The sequence below is a fragment of the Periplaneta americana genome, chromosome 13, assembly GCF_040183065.1.
Source record: "Periplaneta americana isolate PAMFEO1 chromosome 13, P.americana_PAMFEO1_priV1, whole genome shotgun sequence".
In the NCBI taxonomy this organism is placed as follows: Eukaryota; Metazoa; Arthropoda; class Insecta; order Blattodea; family Blattidae; genus Periplaneta; species Periplaneta americana.
The window spans coordinates 128,011,623-128,026,041 of record NC_091129.1 but is presented as its reverse complement, the minus strand read 5'-3'; the positions used below and the strand labels follow the sequence as shown (position 1 = coordinate 128,026,041).

Sequence of the window (14,419 nt, the reverse complement as noted above, 5' to 3'; positions counted from 1 at the left end):
AAGCTAATCTCCAACTCACCTGCCTGAAAACCCGAGAAGAGTTATTCTATATCAAACGCCGGGAAAGCCTCAAGTCATACAATTTACTATATAGATATGAAATACTAAAATCGTTGCAAAAAGGATTTTGAACAAGGCTATATGAAAACTGGATCTAGCCATCTTATACTTCAGAAACTTCATGTATTGCCTACATCTCTCTGAATTTTGAAACGTCTCGCATTTGACTAGACAATACATATTTTCAATTAATATTTGAGGAGAAAAATTCGCTCCGGCGCCGGGGATCGAACTCGGGTCCTGGTTCTACGTAACAAGCACTCTGACCACTGAGCTACGCCGAATTCAATCCACAATTGACATTGGACATATACATCAATATATATGCCTAACTTGGAGTCAGGCCAAAAGGGAAACATTCAAGGAGGAAGGTTCGGTCCGGTGCTGTGGATTGAATTCGGCGTAGCTCAGTGGTCAGAGTGCTTGGTACGTAGAACCAAGGATTCGGGTTCGATCCCCAGCGCCAGAGCGAATTTTTCTCCTCTAATATTAATTGTCAATATTACAGATATTATTCTGTAGGACAAATTAATAAAAATATCTTTAATAATACATATTTTGTTAAAATATAAGTAGTAAGAGAGAGGAGACAGGATAGTAGTCCTGGCAATGTCTTAAGGTATGGTCACACGTCACTACTTTTGCAGCGCTACTTTTGTACTGCAGCTGCAAAAGTTACGTGTCGTGTTCACACGTAAGCCAAAAGCAGTGCGCTGCACACTACTTTTCATGCTGCGCAACCCGAGTGCTGCAAAAGTTGCAACTGGAGGTTGCGAGTCTGTTCACACGCAAGGCGCTACTTTTGCAGCTGCAGTCATGCTGCAGGTTCCCATCTCCGTGTTGACTTCTCAATATACATTTTGTGGTTATGTTCGCATTATTAAGAAACTCATGCGAAAGCTTCCTTATCTACTATTTGCTTTTCTGTCGTATCTAGTATTCAGAAATTGACATTATTTTTAATATAAAGCTTTTAAAAACGCCTATATACTTAAATGATAACCAACAGTACATTCACGTAATCAATGTTGGCAACCCTCCTATTTGGAACTACGCTACGGGAAATTTAAAAAATAAATTATATCGTCACCAATTATGCTCAGACTGTGTTGTGTATTTAATAACTGTTACAAATAATTTATTTTCATCACATTTAACATTAAAATATATCCAAACAATAAAAGTATCATTGACACATTTGGGTGGTAACACTGGTTGCAACCGCAGCAAAAGTTTCAACAAAACCGATATCAAAAATGCTGCGGGCTGCAACCCTGAGAACCCTGTTCACACGTCGCTACTTTTAAGTTGCGCGCAGCATGGAAAAGTAGCGGGCAGCAGGTTCGGCAGCCGCTACTTTTCGGGTTGCACCGTTGTTCACACGTCGCAGTACAAGAGTTGCGCAGTTTTTTGTACTGCAGCGCTGCGAAAGTAGCGACGTGTGATCGTACCTTTAGTGCAGATGGCAGGGAAACAGTTTTCTTATTACATTTACTAAATTATATTTCATTATTATTCAGGAGCTAGCTAAATCTTTCCTACACAAATAATGACAACGAAAATTCTCACTTCAATGTCATCCATGGGACACCGAAATATTTAGAGAACAAAAATTAAGGTGCTGATGTAGATCTTTGTGAAAGGAAACGGAGCAGAAAAAAAAAAGAAGCAGAAGAGGAAAAAGAGGACGAAGATGCCATACATGCAGATCAGTATGTACTTATTTCTTGAACAGCACTGAGGTATTTCGTCAGTTACAAGAATAAAAGTCTTAGGGGTATAAATCCCAAAAATATGTATGAACATACCCAATATTTGTAAGTTGATAGAGTAAGATTTGGCAGACCCAACTCCATTGCTAGCATCGCATGTATAAGATCCTTCATCTTCAAATGCTGCATGCTTAATGACAAGACTCTTGCCATAATTGTTTTGTGTCACCCGATCTGAAGAAAGTATTGGTCGACCATCTTTATTCCAAACAGTTTGTGGTAATGGTCTGAAAATTCAATTACACATTAGATCTACTACACAGTGAAATATTTTATATCACAATGAACTATTTATTATATACAGTAACTGAAATGAAAGGACACTATGATTTTAGGACTGACAGAAATGAAATCATGTTAACGAAAATCAATATGAATGAAACAATGTACATGGTATGAGATCAGACTTATAGAACACAAAATAAAGTGAAATGACAAAGTCAGTGGCATGCAAAGTGCAAAAGTATGTGTACGTAAATCTCATATTAATTCTTATTATTTTAAAGAAGTACTTACGTTCCACCGAATATGCAATACAACTCCACTTTCTTGCCTCGAAGAGCTACTTCATTCTTTCTAGTCACATATTGCTGAACAGGTTCGTGTCTATTCTGAGATGCAGATACTCCAGTTGGTATTACATTCAGCAGCACACGATTTCCAACTTTGTATTCATTCCTAGAGAGAGAGAGGAAAAAGGTGCATTGCATTATGTTCTTGAAGTCATAAAACTGAAGCATGACGAATTCTAGAGTTTCATTTTTACTATAAATATGAACTTTATGCAACAGCAGGGGCGGCTTTCGAAGGGGGGCTGCGGAGCTGCAGCACCCCCAACATTTGTGGCTCTTGTCTCGTTTTATGTTGTGAAATATATTTATTATACAGCCTCTATCTAGCGGCTCGAATTTTTTTTTTTAATTTCGCTCTCATTGACATGCACGCAATCGTTAGTGAAGTCACTTCCTCCCCTGGTGCTGCCAGAGCGAAACGAGAGACAAGGACGGATTAGTGAAGCCACTTCCTCCCCTGGAGCTGCCAGTCTCGTCTCGGATGCTTTGCGCGTTAGTTTTGCCCCTCCCCCTGCAGACCCCTTGCCGTGAATCCAGAGTTTGCAGCAGTTTGTCAGTAGCGCGGAGTTTTAAATACATTTTCTTTAATGTTGTGACTATATCAAGTGCAACAATGTTTAATTCTGTACAATATTTACAGTCTATTCAGTTCAGTACCTTAACAATTCAGGAGAAATGTGAAATTAAGTGCGAATCTCATAATGGAAAGAGTTCATAGATAATTTGATATTATCTTCTATTCTGTGTCAAGAAAAATTTGAATGCTACAAATCTCATTTCCTGAAAATGACCTGAATGTATGTGTGAAGCTTTTCCCAATGTTCGATAAAGACAAACTAAAAACGGAACTCACTGTGTTGTATCAGAGACAAGAATTCAGAAATATCAGTGACGCAGTCAAGATCTTGCAATTTCTTCTATCTGAGAACTTGCAGGCCTCATTTCCAGAAGTTGTGGAACTACTACGCATAGCTATCATCATGCCAATGACAACTTACGAAGCAGAATGTTGCATTTCATGTTTGAAGAGAGTAAAATCCTAACTTAGAAATACGATGAGAGAAGATAGACTGACCGCATTAGCTATGTTTTCCATTGTAAAGACTATGTTAAACGACATATCGGATTTTAATAACAAGATGATTCAAAAGTTTGCAACCTACAAGACAAGGCGCATGGAACTAATCTTTAAATAAGATAAGTTGCATGGTTTATTTTTGTATGCAGCTCCCTGAATTAAATACCCACGAGCCGCCACTGTGCAACAGTAATAGCATGCGTCAGTAAATTAACTACTATTATTTTTTATGATACTATATGGTTTGCATGTTCCTCTGTATCTTTGATAATTTCAAGTTCTTTGCTGCAAATAAAGGATCGCAATCTCATACCTTCAGTGGTACCCATTTTCAGAATATTGAAAATATAAGACACACAAACTATACACTTATTACAGCTGAACTAGATTCTGACACATGTACTGCTAATCCATTTAACAATGTTAACAATTGAAATCCCTGTGCAGGAAGACATGGCATGAGCTACCACTTTCGGAATTGCACAGGAGGAAAATCTTCAATTCAAATAAGCTGCACACCCGTATTTTTTACTTGCATATTTAGGAAAAATGTGCGCTGAGTATTTGGGAAAATATGGTATTACATTATGTCATTTAGATGGCAAGATCTTAAGCTACCCAGTTTCAATTACTCTCCACTTACAGGGAATGAATATAAAGTTTCTCCTGGCTTGTATCAGAAATTGGCCTTTCATCCTGCTGGCACAACTCACAACCTAGTGAAGTTCACTTGTGCACTTGTTTTTATGGCTCCTTTTGATAAATAGACATTAAGTTACTTACTTACTTACAAATGGCTTTTAAGGAACCGAAGGTTCATTGCCGCCCTCACATAAGCCCGCCATTGGTCCCTATCCTGTGCAAGATTAATCCAGTCTCTATCATCATACCCCACCTCCCTCAAATCCATTTTAATATTATCCTCCCATCTACGTCTCGGCCTCCCTAAAGGTCTTTTTCCCTCCGGTCTCCCAACTAACACTCTATATGCACTTCTGGATTCACCCATACGTGCTACATGCCCTGCCCATCTCAAACGTCTGGATTTTAAGTTCCTAATTATGTCAGGTGAAGAATACAATGCGTGCAGTTCTGTGTTGTGTAATTCTCCATTCTCCTGTAACTTCATCCCTCTTAGCCCCAAATATTTTCCTAAGCACCTTATTCTCAAACACCCTTAACCTATCTTAGCATGCAGGCTTTCACGGCCGGTGTCTAGTTGAAACAGAGCTTCCGGGCTAAGATGCCGTGGTCTACTGGTGCTGACAGTTGCTACAGGTATCCCGAGCAGAAGACTTCGACCGAGGATACCTAACCACTGAAGATGTCTGCCGTAGAAGTAGACGAAACGTCTGGTAACGTCAGCACCAGTAGACCACGGCATCTTAGCCCGGAAGCTCTGTTTCAACCCTTAACCTATGTTCCTCTCTCAGAGTGAGAGTCCAAGTTTCACAACCATACAGAACAACCGGTAATATAACTGTTTTATAAATTCTAACTTTCAGATTTTTGGACAGCAGACTGGATGATAAAAGCTTCTCAACCGAATAATAACACGCATTTCCCATATTTATTCTGCGTTTAATTTCCTCCTGAGTGTCATTTATATTAATTAGTACATTAAGTACAAAAAGAAAATGAAGTTCGTCATATGTCAATCTTCACATAAGTTATGAGGACAAAAAGTTCAATTTCAGAAATTAGACAATGGCTGTAAATGAAAATATGAAGTGATAAAAACCGATCTGAAAAATTCAGGGAACTGAAAACACATGTAATTACATTTACTGCTCTTACTTTCCATTTAACAATATTTTACATCAATACTTACCGGAACACAGAAGTGGCAGCACAAGCATATGCGAAGTCCTCACTAGCATCATGTCTCGTTACATTGGAGAACCATAAGTTACCCTCAGGATCAAGAGTCATTCGAGAGTTATTTATGCTTTTTATTCCACCATCAGTGTTCTGAATTAAAAAAATATGTATGAAGACACATTAGACTTTGATTACTCTTTGTATGCACTAAAATTCATGATCATTCACAATAACACACCTGGATAAGCCAATAGACATTGGGCTTGGGCCAACCATCTGGAGGTTGACAAGTGAGTTTGAAAGGATAACCTTCTTGAGCTTCCACTGTAACGGGAAGACCATCCTTGAAAGAGTTCAATTCAGCCTTACGGACGAAGACAGAATTTGAAGTAGCTGTCCCCCACTCATTTTCAGCAAAACACTGATATTGTCCTATAAGCAAACAAACACACATCCCAAAATTTAATTTAAAACGCAGTATTTCAATATTAAATGTAAACAAAACTTCCCTGATCAGTTGTCGTGAAGTGGCCCCATTTATTTATGGAAGGCTCTTTCAAAATTAAAATAAAATCAAGTCTCTTGATCTGCTTTATGTTGTTAATTCCTACAGTGATGAAACTGTACTAGAATTCACATCAGAGAGGCAAAGCAAACAACATGGACCCCACCACAGTTCTAAAATACGTATTGAGGAAGTGTAATATTATATCTATCCTAAAAACATTAACCAAATATTAGACATCTCAAAAACTTTCCAATTAGTCTATTCCCAACTAGAAAGCACATTAAATACATTTGAATGCATAAATTCTCTAAGTTTTGAGTTAAATCATGGCTATAGTATAAACCTAGTAGATTATCATTATCCTCAGTAATATAATATCTACATACAAATTTAAAAAACAAAGGAAAACATTTTATCTATCTAGGCTCGTGCATTACTAATATTATTATTAAATATCCGTGGAAAAGAACCCTAATTCACCAAGCGGTATGCTAGGGTTTTAGTTTTGTTATACGGTATACTACTTATCTATACTACTTATTTTTACACAGATAATGGCGAAATATATATGTACAGTCTTTTAAAGATAAAGTTTAGCAAGTCTATAAATTGTCTGTAGCAACAAAGTTTTTTGATCACTTCACATAGTGGAGTCCTGTATTCGGTGTTGCAGTCCAGAAGATGTGTCTTTATTTGAAATCTCTTTGCTTCAATAATAGGACAGTCAAATAGAAGATGTTTCACATTGTGAAGGTCTTCGCGGCAGGAGCATGTAGAATCGATGTCTGCTGGAATGTTGAATCTGTCGAAGTAAGTTCCAAATTTTCCATGTCCAGAAAGAAACTGCGTTGTTACGAAAGCAGATTTGAAGTGATGGCTTTGAGTTGGTCGGATGCATTACTAATAACAATGTTTTAAAACTGAAATTCATAGGAGACTAACATCAGCGAATAAATCATACTACTGTATTCATATATAAATTAATTAAAAGTAAAGATGTTTATACCTCAGTCAAACTAAGGCTTTACTAGATATTAGTAAGAACAGTCCTCTTCTATGGATATGAAACATGGTGCCTCACTAAAGAGTTAAAGGAAATTCTACTCAGATTTGAGCGGAAAATACTGAGAAAAATATTTGGCCCAGTAAATGCCAACTGTCAATGGAGGATACATTACAATACTGAATTGTTGTTGTTTTCTAACGCCAGGCGTTTGACAATAAAGTCATTTGACCTCTTGCACTGCAATACTTTTCAAAGATATTATCATTGCCAGCCACTGAAGCACAGATTTTGAGGTGTTCCGAATCCATTTCTTGGTTTGAGTTGCACAATGGGCAGTTAGGGGACTGATATATTCCAATTCTATGCAGGTGTTTGGCCAAACAATCATGGCCTGTTGCCAATCTAAATGCAGCTACAGACGATTTTCGTGGTAAATCGGGAATTAACTGTGGATTTTGATGCAGAGAGTTCCATTTTTTCAAATTTTGTTTGTTGAAGTCTAAGTATGTAGATTTAATAAATCTTTTCACAGAGTAATACGTAGATTTAGTAACAGGTCTGTAAGTAGCAGTGCTGCCCTTCTTTGCTAAAGCATCCGCATTCTCGTTTCCCAGGATTCCATAATGGGATGGTATCCATTGGAATACAATTCTTTTATTGAGTGATATTAATTGAGAGAGCATTTTAGTTATTTCTGCTGTTTGAGATGAAGGTGTGTGTTTAGAGACTATTGACAGAATAGCTGCTTTGGAGTCTGACAATATAACTGCATTCTTAAATTTATTGATGTGGCATAGAAGATTCCTGAGATATAAAACTTAAACGGCTTCAGTGGGCAGGACATGTATGATGACGAAAACATCAAGAGCAAATATTTTTGGAATCTGAAAAGCTGGTAAGCCTAAAAGAAGATGGGAAGATGGAATAAAGGAAGATGCTACCAGCCTGCTTCATATTAGAAAGTGGAAACTGGCCGAGCAAAATAAAACAGCATGGAGGCAAAAACTGGAATGAACTGTAGCGTGATTGGATTAGTTATATTATTTTACGAGCCTATCTTTTATATTTAGAGATCCATTCGGTGCCTGAACATAAAATTTTAGTGCCTTAAAATCTCAGGTCTACCTGATAAGGAATCTCCTCCTCCGATCTTTTTCTCACCACTGGAGCTGTTGTTAGAAATAATAAGAATACAAAGACTCTCAACTATTGTGTCAGACAGACATGTCATATCTTACCTGGTGTTGTTACAACACAATTTCGTACTCCATTCTTTCACTATGCACTACTACAAGCCACTTCAAGATCACCCGTTTCTTTTTGAATATATTTTACACTTAACTCCAGATTCTTCTCACTCAGTTCCCAAAAACAATATAAAATTATAATTTTTACTTTTCAAAGGCTCATTTCCTCTATGTCTGGTCACATTAATTGATGGTCCATTACTTGTTCCATGACGACAAAGAATACTGATTACATTCCACAAGGGAGAGTCGAGCTCAAGAACAATATGAATAACTCTATTGTGCAGTGCAATCAAAACATCTACCATCTATAGTCGCATCACCATTATTTCAGGCGTGACTCCTCCTCTTTGCTTATGCCTTAGAAAGTGAAGGCTATATAAAGTCTAGATAGGTATTATTGTTCGCCATTTTTGTTCTTTCGTTGCCGAGCTACCAGACGAGGAATCTATTTGCTGCACCATTAAACATTATCATGTCGTAGCTCCTATAATAATAAATCAACTCTCATAGGAGCTACGATATGATAATGTTTAATGGTGCAGCAAATAGCGTCCTCATATGCTTTCTTTTAGCGAAAGAAATGAAATGGCGAGCGATTATATTCATTATTTGAAGAATCGGCTGGAACAACATTATAAGTTACATTTAGTAAAATTTACAGGAGCTGCAAAAATGTGTACATGTACAACGTTGTTCTTATAGGGTAGCAAACTTTTGAGTGGGCAAATTTCACGTACTGCATTGATGGACAGTTGCAAGCCAAAGGGTATAGCAAGGTAACATGACATACAACACGGAAACACGCCGAATGAAAATTTTGTAACTTACAACGTTGTTCCAGCCGACGCTTCATTTATCGAGCCTTATGTAGAGCATAACGTTATTAGCAGCGAATGACAAGACTCGCAGGTTTAAACATAGCCGACCTGCAATATGATTGGCTGCTGGAAATAAGAGTGACGCAACTATAGGATGCATCGTGATCACTTAATCATATGACAATCCTGTAACTTTTTTTTTGAGTTAGGTATTCTATTGAATTCATGTACAGTGCTGCACCTACACGATCACAATCTCAACCAATAATGTACATTTATTAAAATTGCTTTAAATAGGCCTAAGTTTCTAATAATATTTCGTATACCATAAATAAATAAATTAATTAATTAAAAGCATGTAAAGACTTCACGTCATTTTGCTGTAATATTCTCGTCTTTATATAACAACAACATATAACAAAAACAGTATGATTAACTGAGAACTATTTATTGGAGATGCGTATTAATTAGACATACGTAAATCGACCTATCTCCAATTTTTAAGAGCATATAAGGTTGATTGGGACAGATTATAGTGACTATTTCACATATCAATCCTGTTTCATTGCATTATGTAATCTTAAAACTCCACAATGTCTTTATGTACAAAATGTACATAAAGACTAATTACACGGTCAAATTTCTATATAAACTGCAATTTTACAATAGAAATAATAAATAAATACCGATAAATACCTACACTACACAAATAAATTAAATACAAAACCACTCTTACCTAAATCTTCGTCTCGAGGAGACGAAATAACAAGTGAGCCACGACCTGGCTGTTGTGAGATTCGATCATCATATGCTTGCCAATCAAAATGCTTTCCATTCTTTATCCAGCGATACCTTAAAATTGTAAGAAAGGTAATTAGTGTAACGCCATATAGTGAAAAACAATTTTATTCAAGCTAAAGCAAGTATAACTTGGTTACAAGGGAAATGGTAATCTCTGGTCAGAATATAGAGTATGTAAGATTTATTACTTTTGGATAATTATGGTGGTATATTATGCCTTCTTTATCTTACATCATTTTCCAAATAATCTTACTCACTTTGGGGCTGGCTCTCCTTCAGCTTCACACTCTATGATGAAAGGTTTGTCATTCTCAGTCTGCTGCTGTGCAACTTGGAACAAGAGTTCATCCGTTGGAGGCTGCTTTACAATTCGAGGTGGAGATTGAACTGTTGACAGAACAGAGCATTTTCAAAGAAGATAAATCAACTTCTCTTAATCAAATTTACAACATCTGTGAATTTGAAAATGTTATAACTGATTACTTGGTTAAATAATGAATACTCATTGTAATAATTTATTTTTATAAACCCAATCTTTTATTAGCTCAGTATTGTTTATTAAGAGCTGTCATTAATATTTTTTTGCCTGCATAAATTTGCATTTTGTATATTTCACTGTATGTATACAGAGTGAACTGTCAGTAATGCAAGTAATTTCAGGCGGTTATTCTTTGAGATGTTTCAAACGAAAAAGTTTCATACAATTTTGCTCGTTTTTGCTTCCTTTCCAAGATAAAAAGTGTTTTATATGAAACATTTCATAACATGTTTTGGGAAAGCCATTGATTTAATTCCGAATATGCTCAGTCAATTTAAGAGAGCAGTGTATTGATAATAAATAATTACTGAAAGAATTAAAAAAACACACACACACAAATTCCCCCCCCCCCCCATGCAGACAAGCACCATGGCCAAATTATTAAACAACCTGCAATTTCTAAATACTAATGATTAAGCAAGAATATGGGCTCAGTCCACTGACTGTCACGTTTGAAGTGGTAGCTTTGTGCTTATTGTGAAGTGATGTATGCTGAATACTCGTTATTGAAAGTACCTCATTGTTGTGTAACATAAAATGTCCTTAATCACCTTCTTCCTGCTAACAGCAGTTCATGTCTTATTGTAAAATGAGTGTGTTATACTGAAGTGGATGCTGATTGCTGTAATTTTTATGATGTGTAGTTATTGAAGAGGCTATTATTCGTGTTAAATATATATTATTTTTAATTTAGGACTGCTGACCACAATAAATCATGCCAGAACTAGTGATGTGACAGTAAAGAAACTTCTGGTTATGACTTAATTGGCATAAAACTGTATTTAAACATACACATTTCTAGAAGAATAAATGTTTCTAAGTATAAAGAAAAAAGTAAATTAAAATAAATATTTAACTTGAGGAAAGAGTGTGGCCAAAAATCTATCTATTTATCGTTATCTAAAAGATTTCTTAAAAAAATTAGTTTGTCAAAATCAAGAAAAAATAAGTCATTTGAATGTCAATGCAATTAATATGTCTGGAGAGACAACTGAACATAAAATTAATGAAATTAATTCACAAAAGGAGTGCTGTTATTAAGTCCAAAAGGTCATTATGATCTCAGACATTCAGATAGGTGCTAAAGTTATAAATGGCACCATGTGTACTTGAGTGAATACTCCTTGTTGAGAGAGTTCTCTGGCCTACTTCACAAGACTCCGAAATCTCGTAACAGTGAAATGAGTCCATGACCTGGAGCATGCATTGAGTAAAACATGTGCTAAAATGAAACGAAAACACTTCGATCATTATTCATTTCTCAGTTATGAAATACTAAGACTTTACTTGATTTCGTAATGTTGCATAAATCCATCAAAAGTAATACTCTTTTTCTTAGATTATTCAAGACTAGTTGTGTTAGTTGTATTTTGGGTTTTATATAAAGATGGCGAACAGAATCCTTAGAAATATTTATTCTTCTAGAAACGTGTCTGTTTTAATACAATTTTGTGCCAATTAAGTACGAAAAAAATTTTTTTTATTAATCAACACATTCGTACAATTGCATGCATCCTTTATTTACTAGTGTGCATTAAGTGAATGAAAAAAAACTGTAGAGTACATTTATTGTGTTTGTGCAAGCTGCTATTAAAAGAATCAAGCTGTGTTACAGCGAAGTTTTGTTCACATGCTATATACTATGACAAAATAATTTTATTAACAGGAGAGTATTTTAAAATAGTTTCGTAGACTATGAATCCAATAACCTAACATCCATATGAACTTAATGTTAAATATTGGTATTTTCACTCTTTGCATATACAGTAAATTCTGTAGAAATTTTATACGGATTTCGAACCAATGTAAGGCAGAAAGATGGTTGTAATAAAATAATTTATTCTGATATGTTTTTATTATGATCTGCATTTTACATATTTGGTTCAACCACAAACATTTCACCTTTTATTTTCAGTTAATCTTTTTATGTACTATTTTGTAAGAAACTATTCAACAATCGTCAATGCTAAAAAGTCCTCGCACGATATTTTTAAATACTGCATTATCGCATAATTTTGCAAGACTTTTTTCATCTGTAATTCATGTTTATTGGGCAAATTACCTTCCTAATTTTAGTTCGAATTACATTCTCTTTAATATCATTAAACAGATCATGATCCTTTCATCTTTGGGGGAGGGGGGGGGACGCCTATGGTGGAAACCCTAACTGAAGACTTGACATGCTAAAAGCAGCAATAATTACCTATGTAACCTATCAATGTGATTTATTTAAGCCTCAAAAGGTGTCAAATGTTCGGTATCATGAATTTGCTAAAAGAAATAAACTTCTAAACTATTAGGTTGATGCATAAATTCGTAGTGCTTTTGTTCGTCATAACATTGTGTTGTTAGGAGATTGTTTGTCATTTGTTATTTGGACTGTTGTGCCAGTAAATATACCTTGAATTTTGCGGATTTGAAGAAAGTCTGTGCTATTTATAGGCTAAAGAAGCTGCAGTGTCAAGTGGAAAAAAGCAAACACTTCTATTCGAGTTAATAATAGAGCAGCAAAGACAATGGAGGAGGCTCGAAACATGTGCTGTGTATGGGGAGAATGTCATCAGAGAAAGCACTGCAAGAAAATGGTTCTGCCATTTCAACAAACAACATAAAGGTTAGCATCCATCGACAGAAGATGATGTTATGCATCTGGTAGAATAAAGAAGGTGTCATGTACTACTAACTGCTTCACACGAATGTAACCATAACTGCTGTCATTTATTGTCAACTCAGATGCCTTGCAACCGCAATTGAAGAAAAACGACTCGGAAGACTGCATCAAGTGCTGCTGCAACATGATAATGCACACCCACACTCCGCTAACATAAAGAAAACAGCTATGCAGGACCTTGGTTGGGAGGTGATTCCACATCCTCCGTATTCTCCCGATCTTGTGCCTACAGATTTCCACGTTTTCTGTTCTCTAGCCAACAATCTTCAAGGGAACTTTTTTGATAATGAAAATGCTTTACAAACTTAACTAGATGACTTCTTTAACTCCAAACCAGCAGATTTCTTCACACACAGAATCGAAAAACTACCCCAGCATTGGCAGAGAGTCATAGTTGATGTATGAGAATATCTTACTGATGAATTTGTCTTCTCTTCATCACAAAAACGTTTGTCACAGCGAAAAACCACTACGAACTTTTGTATCAACCCAATAATTAAGGTTTCAGAGCTATTCAAACCTGTTTAAACAACTTCGTCCTTTTCAAACTGAAGAAAGAGTATGTGGTATGTGCTCACTGAGACTGAAGTGTGCAAAACATAATAGTTTCTAGTTCTCTTCTATTTATATACATGCAATATTTAGTTATTCTTTCCAATATTTGTAATCGACATTGGCATTAATTTCCACCGTCATATATACAGCATTCAGAACCTAACTCCACTTTTTTGTGTGACTAAAACTGTTTTGTTTTTTTTTTTAACTATGGAACCATATTAATTCATTCATCAGAATTTCAATATTTCTCTTTATTATAAGAGAAAGTGTAAGATCTAATAGACAAATTTCATTTCTAACACAAAAAATAAATTCAACTAATTGATTATAAAGTCTACTATCAGCAGAACAGTTATTTAGAATTACCAGTAATTACTCATCAACACTTTGCAATGAAATCCTTTATTTTTCTTTTTTATTTACTTATTTTTAGTGGGTTATTTTATGATACTTCAGTAACTGCCATGATTATCTAACATATGAATGATATGACGGTGATAATGCCAGTGAAGTGAGCCCAGGGTCCAGTGCCGAAATTACTTAGATTTGCTTGTGATGGGTTGAGGGAAAATCCCGGAAAAACTCTAAACTAGGTAGCTTATCTCAACCAGGATTTGAACCAGAGCCACAACAATTTTTCAGTATTCTAAGAACAATGTTAAGAAGTAGAAAGTCAAAGCAAGGGGAACCTTGTATCTTCACTTAAAAAAAAAAAACTAACTGAATGAAGCCTCAATTTTCAATGCACTTAACAGACCCAGACCCCAATGAAGAAGGTATCACTTCACCTGTAGTTTTGAAGAGTTTGGGAAAGAAGATGAGTTTATGGAACATCTCATATTCTGCAATGAGAGAACATTCCACTTGAGTGGAAAGGTGAATTGTCAAAATTGCCTAATTTGGAATAGTGACAATCCATACACTATCACTGAACATCAGTGTGGCTCACCAAAGTTGAACATCTTT

General features: G+C 35.7%; 1 protein-coding gene across 4 annotated transcripts in view; it reads right to left on the bottom strand.

The window, feature by feature from the left end:
• Nrg (Neuroglian) overlaps nucleotides 1-14,419 on the bottom strand; it is a 75,479-nt gene that overhangs the window by 50,930 nt on the left and 10,130 nt on the right. For all 4 annotated transcript variants that reach the window (XM_069844192.1, XM_069844193.1, XM_069844190.1 and 1 more), the window contains exons 3-8: nucleotides 9,944-10,073; nucleotides 9,622-9,737; nucleotides 5,542-5,735; nucleotides 5,314-5,453; nucleotides 2,349-2,510; nucleotides 1,869-2,059 (exon numbers count right to left, since the gene is read on the bottom strand). In XM_069844192.1, the coding sequence (XP_069700293.1) occupies nucleotides 1,869-2,059; nucleotides 2,349-2,510; nucleotides 5,314-5,453; nucleotides 5,542-5,735; nucleotides 9,622-9,737; nucleotides 9,944-10,073 (933 nt within the window). The remainder of the gene's footprint in view (nucleotides 1-1,868; nucleotides 2,060-2,348; nucleotides 2,511-5,313; nucleotides 5,454-5,541; nucleotides 5,736-9,621; nucleotides 9,738-9,943; nucleotides 10,074-14,419) is intronic.